This window comes from Phaseolus vulgaris, chromosome 8 (genome assembly GCF_051622355.1).
Source record: "Phaseolus vulgaris cultivar YP4 chromosome 8, ASM5162235v1, whole genome shotgun sequence".
Taxonomy (NCBI): Eukaryota; Viridiplantae; Streptophyta; class Magnoliopsida; order Fabales; family Fabaceae; genus Phaseolus; species Phaseolus vulgaris.
The window spans coordinates 7,503,426-7,516,947 of NC_143505.1; the positions used below are offsets into that span (position 1 = coordinate 7,503,426).

Genomic DNA, 13,522 nt, shown 5'->3' on the forward strand with positions numbered 1-13,522 from the left:
TGTCAAAAAATATAATTTATTACATTTTCTTTTTTGAAATTCAAAATTAATAAAGGCTATTATTGTCCATATATAGATTAAAGTAACGATCACTTGCCACGTCACCAATATCTGAATCTTGAGAAAACGGCTCCTTCATTCGCATCCTTATTCCTGCAACTGGATTTCTTACGCATTTACGAAGTTACTGAATCGTAGCCGTTTATATTAATCGAACGGCATATATGATATAAAGTAAATTGAAGTTAAAACATGCATTTCATATCAGAGCCGTTGGGTTCACATCTAAAGGTCATAATTATCTGATTGAGCGAATGCATTATATATCTGGTTGCACTTGATATAATTCTCCAGTTTCCCTCCCAAAACCGATTTCGATTCTCACACTTTACCCCTTTGTCACTCTAAATAATCCATCTCTTCAAATTGCATTTCAATTTCCGAAACCCTAAAAAGTTTCCCAATTCCTCGTCTTCGTGTTGAACCTGAAGGTCTGTTTTCCCCTTCAAATTTTACAATTCAGCTCTGTTTTGTTTCCTAGAAAACAAAGAGTATATAAAAAAGACAATTTTTATTTGAAGCAGTGGGATTTGAGCATTTTCAAAATTTCTGAAAATTTTTTATATGTAATTTTTCTGTCTTATACCATAAGAGAGATAAGACAAAACACTCTTTTTGCAATAGACGACTATTACACATGTAAGCATGTACGTAGTACGAATGTACGTACCTACGTATGTGTATGTATGTATGTATACATGAACAGAGATCGTGCATGATGCATGATGCATTTCTTAGATGTGATGGGAATTTTCAGTGTTTGATTAATTTTTTTGTGAGCATGTGTATGTATATATACATGTTATACATTTTCTAATAATCACATTGATTATTTTTTTTTTCAGCATACTTGTTCGTTCCTATGTTCAGCAATCGTAAATTTGGTCAACAAGAAACAACATGCCATTTGTTGCTAAAAGAACTCCAGGTTCTGTCCCTTATCTAATTTGTGAAGAATCTCTCTTACTTATCATGTTTTTCCCTAACAGCTTATTCTAGAGGACTTTGAAGTAACATTGTTTATTTTCTGTTTGCTTGATACTTGTGCGTGGAATGTCAGATAATATGGGATGAAGTTGGAGAGTCTGATTCTCAAAGGGATGCAATGTTACTGGAAATAGAACAGAAGTGTCTGGATTTGTATAGAAACAAAGTGGATGAAGCCAAACTGTATAGAGCACAAATTCAGCAAGAAATTACCGATTATGAGGGAGAAATTGCTGGCATCTGTGCAGCATTGGGTGAACAATCACTGCATGTAAGTATTGTTGGAACTCGAGAATTTAGTGTATTGGATAATATCTTGGTCACTGGAGACTTTACAGTTGACAAGCTTTGATTGGTGTGTCCTCAGTTTGATCCAAAGTCTTGTGGAAGCTTGAAGAAAGCACGTGAAAAAGTGGTTTCACAACTTGAGGAGATGCGCAAGCTGAAAACCGAAAAGAAGAAACAGTTTGCAGAGGTCTTATATCATTTGAAGAATATCTCTATTGAGCTTCATGGCTCCAAGGTGCTTGATGCATATTTAGATGAGAACAACTTGTCTTTGAAAAGACTAGAGGAATTGCAGAAGCAATTACTTCAATTACAAAATGAAAAGGTTGTCTTTTCTGCTGACTTATTTATTCAAACTTTTGATAGACCGAAATGCATGTTGTTCATGACGTGTTCTGGAATGCTGCAATGCATATTGTTAGTGATTGAAGAAATTTAGGTGAAGCATTGATGCTTCCAAACCTGTTCTTACAATCTTACCATAAGAAAGAATAAGTTTCATGCATTAATTTCTCTGAGATTTTGCAGGCCAGTCGACTGAAGCAGGTGTCTGACCAACTCAACACTCTCAATTCATTGTGCTCGGTCCTTGGTTTAGATGTCAAAGACAAAATTTGTGAGATCTGCCCTACCATGGTTAATTCATCTCTAACAAAAGATGTTAGTGACAATACAATAAAGAATCTGACTTCTGAGATACAAAGTTTGAGAGAGATTAAAATACACAGAATGCAGAAGGTCATAATTCTTGTTCTTATCCTTCGTTCTTGAAATACAGATTTATTTTAAGTAGCATTTCTCACTTTACATGCTTCCTCAGCTTCAAAGTCTTGCAGTTGCTCTATTAGAGATGTGGGATTTGATGGATACACCGCTAGAGGAACAACAGAAATTTCTCCATGTGACCAGTAAAATTGCAGCTTTGGAATCTGAATTTGCTGAGTCTAAAATACTTTCAATTGACTCCGTCATTTACGTGAGTTTTTTTTTCTGTCTTCGACAGTAATCTTAGCTCTCTTCTTCTTCCTATTCACGTAAATTAAATTTGCTTCAATTGTATTACAGCTTGCACCATTTATATGTTATTTACGAATGATTTTTTCTCCTTGCAGGTTGAGAAGGAAGTTGAAAGGCTTCAAGAACTTAAATCAATCAAAATGAAAGAACTGTTGCTGAAAAAGAAGTTGAAGTTAGAAGAAATATGCAGGAAAACACATCTGACTACACAAACAGTTTTACCAGGCCAACATTCACTTGAGTTTTTAGACTACGGTAAGATTTTCCCCAAGTTTTTAAAGTTTCTGTTAATTATATCATTCTTCATTTATTGGATAATGATTCCACAGTATGTGCACTCTTAATTTAATGCCTCTAAGGCTACACGTTAAGTAAGAAAAGCATAGGCCAGTCACAACATTGTCTGTTGAAAAATAGTCATAAGCAGAAGAACAATGTCATGGCTATTAATCTAAATTTATTCCTTTCCTCGTCTGCTAATTATATGATTGTTTCAAATATATCTCAATTATTTAACAGTTTGTTATTTTTTTATCGAAAGTGTTCCACAATGTCACTATTTGTCCTGTCCATTTTGTGATAATCACTCTTGCAGATCAAATTGAACACCTAATTACTAAGACAAACGAAGAAGCTCTTGGCCGGAAAGAAATTCTGGAAAAGGTTGAGAAGTGGTTTGCTGCATGTCAAGAAGAAAGCTGGCTGGAGGAGTACAATAGGGTGATGTAGTGTTGTTGTTGACATCAGTGGATATTTCCTTCTTTCATTGTTGTTTGCTTTATCTTTTTAAGTGTTGTGCCTTTTTAGGATGATAATCGTTATAATTCTGGAAGAGGTGTACATCTTGCCTTGAAACGTGCTGAGAAGGCCCGTGCTTTATTAAGCAAAATTCCTGGTGAGTATCTTATTTCTAAGTGGTCTAACAGATTAAGTGTTAGATTTTCAACAATAATAAAGCAAGAAAACAAGACCAAAATTGAAGAAAACATTTTATTGATAACAGAAAGTCTATACAACTCTCAGACAACAACGGTATCTTTACAAAGATCACAAAAACTCTATATATACATCCTATGAAGAAGAAGTACTAGAAGACTATTCAAAAAAATAACCATCAAACTAATTTGTCTCAACACTATTAGATGGTCTGATCGTTGGACTAAGCTTTTGTATTTAGAGTCAACCATCACATTAAGGATTCTGAATAACTTTAATATCATCTTAGTAAACCTCAAAAAACCAAGTTATAAAGTGAGGATTATACTCTAGTTATATATTATAATCTGGCTTAATTCCTAGTCAATGTGGAACTTATTTACCTATCAGAAATTTGATATGTGTATGTAATATCAATTTGATATGCCAAACCTCAGAAGTTCAAAGTAAAAAGAGGGGGTGTCGCACAAAAACATTGTGGTAACTAACAAGAGAAGAAAGAAGCCATGCTTAAACTTTCCAACTAATGGATAGGAACCTAACCAACACAACTGAACATGATACCTATTGTCAACTAATACATGGATGATTTAGCCAGTACAATTACTTAACTAACTCTGTTATTATGATAAGCTAGATTTGGACAAAATATTGACATGTGACATGGTGAATTCAGCTTATTAACTCTATTCGGTTGTTTGTATATTATTAACTGCATTTTTCTTCAAGTAATGATAATACAATGGAGTACCATGTACCAAGAGGAGTTAAATATTTTAGTTCCTCTATTTTCTCCTTTATTTTAATGTGTATGTTATTGAAACAGGCTTGGTAGAGGCAATAATTTCAAAAGTTAAAGCATGGGAGAAAGAAAGAGGACAAGATTTTTTGTATGATGGAGTAAGTTCTTCTGACAAAATCATATATGCAACTTTTATGAATTAGCCTACTAGATTTTACGAAAATTTGGCGAGGTAGACTTTCTCTTGGAAAACTATGTCTATAGTATAACATTCTCATATCTTTTCATGCATTGTTGTAATCATGGATGTGTGTATAGAGCCGGCTACTTTCCATTCTTGAAGATTACAGCATTTTAAGGCAGGAGAAAGAGAATGAAAGGCTAAGGCACAGGGTATGAACTGTGAAACTACACATTATAGTAATTAAATATATATGTTGTGAAATTTTCTTTTAGACACTCTTGTTTCTACCATCATCTAATTCAATTGCTTTTGTTTCATATTAATTTTAGGATCAAAAGAAACTTCAGGGACAACTGATGGCCGAGCATGAAACACTTTTTGGTTCAAAACCCAGCCCATCATCTAAAAGTGGGTACAAGGCTTCTAGATGTTCTACAGGAATTCCAAGTATTAGAAAATTTTCCATTGGTGGAGCAATGCTTCAGGATCAAAGACATGCCTCTCTTGTTCACCAATCTAACAAAAAGGGTAACATTACCAATCACAAAGGCTCCATTCTTCGCAACAAGAATATTTACCATTCAACTCAATCCTCAGGTATTTAAAAAATATATAAACTGTGCTTAAGCTTTATAAGTAAATATTCTCTCTATGGAAGATGTTAACATCCCTTAAAAGCTGTTTTTAAGCATTTAAAAGTGGAAAAAGATATCATAAAATTAAATATATTTTTTTAGTCCACGTAAATAAATAAAAAAAATTGCCTTCGTTTTGGTCTGTCAGTTGTTAAAATGTGTCAAAGTGTGTTCCCAAATAGAATTGCATTGTTGTATCTTTTGATGAAGAAAGTTTACTTATAATGTCTTAATCTGTGTTTTTAACTTTTAGTAGAGACTAAAAATGCAAACATTTTCCAAAGTTGAAAACATATTTAATCATGATAGTGAAAGAAAGTATATATTACACTTCTGTATTTATAGCATGATAAATATTTTGTTTTAACCAAAACATTTTTTCTGGTGTTTAATCGCTTGATGTTAATGGCACTTTAGCAGGAAATGATAACTCTAAAGCTGTGGGTCATTCAGTGAAGACTGCAAGCAGTGCAGAAAAGAACATTGAAATTCTGTCATCATTGACCAGGAAGCCCCTCTCTCCTCTTTCTCCTGCAGTCCTGTCGACAACCAACATATCAAATCTTCAAGAAGACCATAATAGTAAACTACAGAATGTAGCAACACAGCAAAAAAGTCAAATGCTAACAGCAACTCCACCCTCCAGGCCATACATAGCTGGTGCTGAAGAAAACATGACACCAAAGAATATGACTCTTCCAGTGCCTACCACTCCTTTGACTTCCATCCCCATGTTGACTGCCACTACACCAGACACTGTATATTCTGGTACCACTGCTTCTTCAAAGACTAGCCAATCATTTGAATATTCATTTGAGGAGGTAAGAGCTGGTTTTATGCTCCCAAAAACCTATGCTCAATGATTCAATTTGTTCTAGGATGTTCCACAATCAACAACACATGGTAGTTTGTTTGCTGACCAATTTTCTGCTTTGCATATTGCAATAACAACATTGTGAACTTTTGTTGATATCTTTGGGGGGAATATTGGTTTGGGGCTTCATTCAGTCAGCACAAGTGTGTGCTTTGGTTTGAAATTTCTTCAACATAAGCATGTTACTATAATGGGTTTCAGCTTGATCCATCAAATTAATACTGTTTTGATTTAATCCAAGATACAGTATAAATGGGGCTTTTTTTCTTTGGCCCACATAAACTTCTTCTATTCACTATTTTAATATTTTGGAATACTATTTTCACAATAAATAAAAAAATATTTTTATAGGAAGAAATGTGTTTATTTTGCACAGCTGCACCTTTTTGAGCCTTCTAATTTTGTAATTGCAAATTAAAGAAAAATATCAACATAAGCATTTAAAAATAGTAGCATTTTCTTAATAATAGTAACATTTTCTTGAAAATAATACTTAATACTCCGAAAACATAAAAATATAAGATTTCTTAAATTTACTATTTTTAATATTTTAATACTTAAATTAATTTATAATTTTTTTTCTTTGTTTTCCATTAATTTGATAGGGACAGCTTTCGGTGATTAGTAGAAGTCAGTCCCAGATTTGTTCTTTGTGGGTCTAAAGTCAGTCCCAAATAAATGGTATCAAAACAATACCAACCACATTTGACCATCTTTTATAGGATCAATTATATAGATGTCTATTATTTTATTTTAGATTATTCCATTTTTTTCAGATTAAACCTTTTTTTTAAATAATTAATTATCCAAATAAAGACTAACATTGTTATTCAACTATACTAATCCACTCGTAACCATTAAGAATTCGGTGAATAATATCAGTGGATTATTCTCCCTTTTTTATTTTAGAAAAAAATGGATGATTTTCTTAGATTTGTTGTGAGGAATATATGTGTGATTTAATCATTCGTCTTCATCTTGATTTGATCTTAAAAAAGTCTGAAAATTGTGTGTTGTCCTTCATTGACTTCTGATCGAAAATTAAATTATTTAAAAATTAAGTTTCTTTGAGTGCTTGAATTGGATTATGAGATCGAAAAAGAAAAGATTGGATCTAATGTGCTGGAAAAGGATAAGGAAGAAAGACTATGCACTTGTGGATGTGAAGACAAAGAGAATTTTTTTTTTTTACGAAAAACCTATTCTGAGTTACTTTAGAAACCTAAATTTAACTTTTTAATATACAAAAAATCAAACTTAATAACAACTTGTTTAATGTAGCTTTCATACATACACACACGTCTTTTTTTCAATTTTTTAAAAATAATTGGAGTCAATATTTTGAAAATTAATACATGGTTATTGCGAAAAAAATATTATTAATTAATTATTTAACTAATCAAAAAGTTTAATAAATGTTAATTTAGAATAACCATTATTAAATATATAATAAAAAATGCATTATAATTATATATGATTTGGTTGGTGAGGGGGCATATTATACGAATATACGTTGCATAATGAGATTAAAAATATTTGAATATGAATGGGTGAGGCAATATAATTGCGTTATTGACATGATCATAGCTTTGGATTTGCTGTCGTATAAAGTGTTTTCTAATCTTCGGAATTGTCGGTTCATGTGTTTGGTTTCACTGTTTCACTTTGGAACATTGTCACCATTCAAATGATGCATGTGATTATCATTATTATCTCAAATTTTCAATTTCTAAATAACAACACCTTTTCAATTATATCAAATTATTGTTTACCTTTATTTATATATTTATTTTAACTTTTTATTTTAATTGGAAAATTCAAATGATCGAATACAAGTATAAAATATAATTTACTTATTTACAAGTTCTTATATATTATAAATTTTAGTTATAATGTAATTTAAATATTTATTATAATTAAACAAAATGAATAGTATATCTTATTCTGTACGAGTTAAATTTTAATCTAAATTAGAGTAAACAAAATTGAAGAAATAAAAGTATCGTACTTTACCCATTTATTTGTAAATAATTTCAAAATCACTATATGTATTTAAATTATTTTTTATTATCAATAAATAGTTTAAAAATTAATATACAATTAGTTTTATATTAATTTTTTAGATTCTGGTAACTAAAATTTTACTAGTTAATTAGATATTAATTTAGATATTAATAATTAGTTTATAAAAAATAATATTTAATTTAATTAATATAAAAATTAATTAATTTTTATATTAAAAATTAATTTATTTTATTTTATTTTTTAGTGATTTTTAAAAAGATAACAAAAAATTGGAGTTATTTATCATTGTTCATTAAAAAACAAACACCATGTATTATTTTATTAAAAAAAGTGTGTTAATTTTTCAATTAATTTTTGTTTCCTCGTAATTTATATATTAGAAATGAAAATGGATTATTTATAAAATATAATAATATTTTATTAATAAATTTTAAAATGAATTAGTTATAATATTTATAAATAAATAAAAGTTAATGTTAATTTTTAAGTTTGTTATAAAATGTTTAATTTTAAACTTATTTTCTATATTATTACCACAACATGAGTTTTTCAATATAGTTTTTCTTTTAGATTAAGGTTATTTGAATCTCTTCTGAAGTTAATAAGTTAGATCGATCAAAATGTGATTGTGATTAAGAAGGAAAGTTGTTGGTGTAAGTGAAGGCTTACTTGCATTGATTTGGTTGTTGAAAAAGTTTCTCAAAAGATTTAAGTTTGGAAAACACTTCAATTCAAGTAAGGAGAACTCATATGAATTTCTACAATGGAGTGGTTCTTTTTGTTGAATGAAATACATGAGATTGCATTGCATAGGCAATCACATATATTTTTGAATGGATTGGTGGGTTTGTGTTGACATAGTTGTTGTTAAAAGTTTAAAGACGACCTGGATAATGAATCTGGGAAAGGAGAACACTCTTAGTCAGTTAAAAAACTTAGAAAAATATTGTAGAGGCCAAATATCGCTCGAGCAACATGTTGTCACTTAGACGAGGTTCAAGCGATGTACATTAATTGCACTAACTGCCTTGTGTCACTCAAGCAACATGATGTATAACTCATGTGAGGACTTTCAGCATGAACAAAAGAGATGTCAAGTGTTGTGTTGAACGCTCAAGTGATGTGACTTATGGAAAAAACATTAATTTTAATCGCTTAGGCGTAGCGTGAGATAGTGTACACATATTATGACGTGTGGCACTGCATGCATGTAGCTTGAGTGCTTAAACATTAGTTGGACGATCAAGCACCTTAAGGTTGTTGATGGACTTTTTGGAACTTATTAGATGGTAACACTTAGATGTTGTTCAAGCGACAAGATCGTCAAATTTATGAATAATACATTCTTTTAAATACAATGTTCTAAATTTTTTATTATTATTAAATGATTTGAATATTATATACACATTAAATTTAAGCCTATAATGTCTAGAAAGCTATATCTAACAAACTCTAAAGGACAGACAAACGAAAGATTTTATCTAATGAAAATCTTAAGGAAAATGAACCTTAAGGCTTCGTCTGAAAGACAAATGAACCCAAGACTTTGTCTAACACACTTAATCCAACATTCTACAAGATAAAGCAAACTCAAAGTTTCAGCTGACACATTTGAAGAAGTTTGTAGTCAAATGAATTGGATTTGAAGGATAATGCATGGAAATATATAATGTGATCAAATAAAATGCGTTGATGAAATGAAACTTGCATGAAATGCACATTAGAGTAATTTTAATCTTAATGAGGTATTTTCATTTTTACCATATGCATTATATTCTTTCTTAGCAAATTTGCGAAGATTTACGAAGAATATGATTAAAATAATGTAAATAATAATAATTATTATTAAAATATTAATAAATATATAAAATGATAATTAAAATAAAAATATTAATAATAAATTTATGAAATAATAACTATTATTAAAAATTATAAATAATAATTAATAATGATAAAAATAAATAATAGTAAAACAAAATTAATTTATAATATATTTTATAATTATTAAAAATTTACATAATATTATTAAAATGTCAAAATTACTCTTAATTTATTTGTATCAAATATTTAATAATATTATTAATAAAAATAAATAATAATAATAATAAAATATATTTATTTATATAATAATAATAATATTATTATTATTAATTATAAAAATGACTATATAAATTAATTAATTATTTTTTATTATTCATATATTTTTAAAAGTAAGGGTAAATTTGTAAACTTGTATTTTACATATTTTAAAAAAATTAAAAAAATTCACACAACTATCACATCATTCACAAAATTTAATAAACTTTCCTCACAAATCTACTCTAATATACCCTAATCCAAACAACCTCACTTTCCTCTCAAATCACTCCAAATTCACTCCCTCAAATCTCCTCCCCAATCCAAACACACCCTAAATGAGTAATATTTGAACATGATGAGATAGTATTGCATATATATTGATGGAGTTTATTTATCTTGATTAGTCAATGCAAAAATAATTTAAATTATGACACATAAATCAGAGAGTATGTATGATTATATGTGAATATTATTGTGTTATGCAAATTATTTATATAATACTTGTTCTCACTTATTTTCATGTTTCTTATTTTTCCTCTTAATAAAAATGTTAAAAGAAACATTATACTTTAACACCATATAAGACAAAAATATATTCACTTTACAATCTATTTTAACAATATAATAATATATATTAATAATTTATTATTAAAATATAAAAAATATGATTAAAATATTAATATATTGAGTTGTCAAGTGATTGTATTTTTTAAGGGGTGTCAACAAGGACAACATGGAATGTTCAAACTACACATGAACTTTCAATATTCATCTAATAGTCATATGAAGTATTGCACAATTAAGTTATTAAAAGAATACCTTATAGAGGCACGTCTAACAAAGAATATGTGAATGTAGTTTTAGCTACCTAACAGAAAAAATGTAATTATCATTTGTCCAAACAAAAGCTCATTAGAGGGAGAGCGAAAACAAACGCGTTTTCGTCTGGCCCATCAAATGAAGCTATAGCATGACATTTAATTAAGTCTAATGTGATCTCAAGTTAATAAATGTTTATCTAATAAATATATACATTTTGTTTTACAATTAACTATTAAATTAATAAATACGATATTTTAAAAAGGAGTCATGAGAGATAGCCTTGGGAGGGTGTTGCTCGAGTTACATTTCGCTAGTGAAATGGTTGATGCTTTATTGGTGTATGTTGTTGAGATCGTTCAAGTGAGATAAACTTTCTATAGATATGCATGTCATACGTCCTTTTTGGGTGACATTCATGGTGAAGGATCACTTATATACATGTATATGATATTATATATAAATATATAAGGTTTGACCTCATATGGGTGATCCTTATTGGGTGGTCTGCATGATCTTGATGGGCGATTTAGGAATTTCTAGGATAATATCATGTCTTGAGAAACAATGATAAATACGAAACTCATATTAATAGAGGTATCTTGATTTCATTGTTGTCTAATCACATAGACATGGATTCAGATAGTGAGAAGCTAAAAGGGATTTAGATTTAGTTTTGTAGCATGTGTGCATATGACTTGGTAACATATATATATATATATATATATATATATATATATATATATATATATATATATATATATATATATATATATATAATGTCATCCTGACAACATAAATATAGGTCGGTTAAGGTTTGAAGAATATGTTAGGTATCAATTTTTTTTTAGAATTTGTTTATCATGATTTTAGAGTATTTAGAAGAAGATCTCATGTTTAATCATGTTTTCATAATGTATATCTAAGTATAAGTTCATCTACATATGCGTGATATATAGTGATGTGATATTATATTTTGCTTTTATTAATTTACTCTTATTTATTTGTATATAATTGTCCTGAGTAAGTATATTATGTTATAGGAGGCAGAACAAACAAACAATTTGTATATTAATTTTTAGTTAATAATTTATCTATAACTTATATTTTGAGTACTCTACAATTTCTAAAAACTATGTATATATAAATACAACTACACTATGTTTATTATATTATTATATACAGTATTATATATAGTTTATCCAACTAGTACGATAATACATTATAGATAAGCGTAACATTACATTATTCAATCTATTATCTTATTAAAATTGATCTTATAAAGATGACCCGAAAGTTTAAAAGATAAAAACAAATAACTTGATATATTTAATAATTTTTTACTAATGTGAGTTAAATCTTATCTGGTTATATTTTATGTTTAATTTTTTTTTTGTCTTGTTATGATATTTTTAATTTATTGAATCAAAGACTAATCTTGGAGATGAAAACTAAAAATATGTAAGCACTAAATATATAGTCCTTATTAGCATGTTAATTTTCAGTTGGAACAATCTAAATTTAAATAAAACTTAAAAGTTTCTATTTCAGTAAGCTAAATTCAATTGAAATTTAGAATATTTAAACTTAAAAAACAAACCTGCCATAAGTAAGTTTATCGGGTTTTACAAATTTCATTTAAATCTTACATTTTTAATAAACGAATTCTAGCACACTTTTATTTTTTATAAAAACTTTCGGTTAGACATCATAATGCTACTTAACATTTCACCTCATTATGTTACTAACATTATTAACAAACATCTCACCTAAGTTGACATTTCAAGTAACAACAATCATTTGTCATCACATGAAAAAGTTATTATTAAAAAAATAAAAAAAATTATGAAAATAGACCAAAACTCATATGTTAACAAAAACTATACATAGATAAATTATATTTATTAATAAAGAATTATGAGAACAGACAAAATGAAAGCCTATTATACCAATGAAAGGATTCTCAATGAATAAATCTTAAATTAATTGACTTATCAACACAAGTATTCTTATTACGAATATATATATATATATATATAAATAAAGAGTAAGGTTTGTTATATACACCAATAAAAATACTAGTTTTCATAAATTTTTAAATAAATTAATTTATAAATAAAAAAAATAAGAAAAAATAGAATAGAAGGAAGATATAAGAAATAAGAAAAGGAGTTATTGATTTTGGAGTGAATTTGAAATAGTGTGGTGGGTCCAATATAATGGTGTTGGGTTTTGACAGAGCAGAACATGTGCAGAAGAAAGAAGAGAAGAAGGGTAGGGTAGGTGAGTATTCAGTAAATGCCAAACAAACCTAAGACAAAGGTAACTGCTTCATCTTCTGACTCATTGGGTGTCCGACACCTGTCACTACCACACTCAAAACCTTGGACTTTATTTCTTGGACCTTTCCTCATTCTACCTACCTCCCCTCACACTTTTCTTTAATTTCAACCCTATCAACTAAGTAAAAAACCTTAATCTTTTATTTCTACCATCTTATCTTAAATCATTGCACTTTGAATTTCATTCTCAACTTCAAAGATTCCACACTCCATTATAAAGATATAAGAGCTTTCACAATTTAAGAGGAAGAGGAGAGGATATAATCTACCAATTTATTGAGTTTATTTTTTTTTTATTGAGAGCACCTCAAATCTCATATGGAATCATAATTCATCAAAATTAAATCTATTTGATAATGGACTCACTATTTTGGAACAATCTTACATCAAATATCATACACGAATATTATTAAATAAAATTCAATTTTAAAAATTAAAAATAATTATTTATTATATTAATTAAATTAAATATTATTTTAGACACTATAAAATTATTGATATCTAAAAATAAATATTTTATAAATTAATATCTAA

General features: G+C 28.3%; 1 protein-coding gene across 2 annotated transcripts; it reads left to right on the forward strand.

Moving 5' to 3' along the window:
• The first annotated feature begins 401 nt into the window (after positions 1-401).
• LOC137824439 (65-kDa microtubule-associated protein 4) lies at positions 402-5,961 on the forward strand. Of its 2 annotated transcripts, none has more exons than XM_068630087.2 (13): positions 402-491; positions 906-988; positions 1,121-1,318; positions 1,415-1,660; positions 1,864-2,073; positions 2,156-2,311; positions 2,448-2,607; positions 2,948-3,072; positions 3,160-3,247; positions 4,115-4,188; positions 4,349-4,423; positions 4,544-4,811; positions 5,270-5,961. In XM_068630087.2, the coding sequence occupies exons 2-13, from the start codon at positions 923-925 to the stop codon at positions 5,710-5,712; spliced, it is 2,109 nt and encodes a 702-aa protein (XP_068486188.2). In that variant the 5' UTR covers positions 402-491; positions 906-922; the 3' UTR covers positions 5,713-5,961. The 2 variants fall into 2 exon arrangements, with proteins under 2 accessions (XP_068486188.2, XP_068486187.2); XM_068630086.2 differs by having other exon boundaries at positions 5,267-5,957.
• The last annotated feature ends 7,561 nt before the right edge of the window (positions 5,962-13,522 follow it).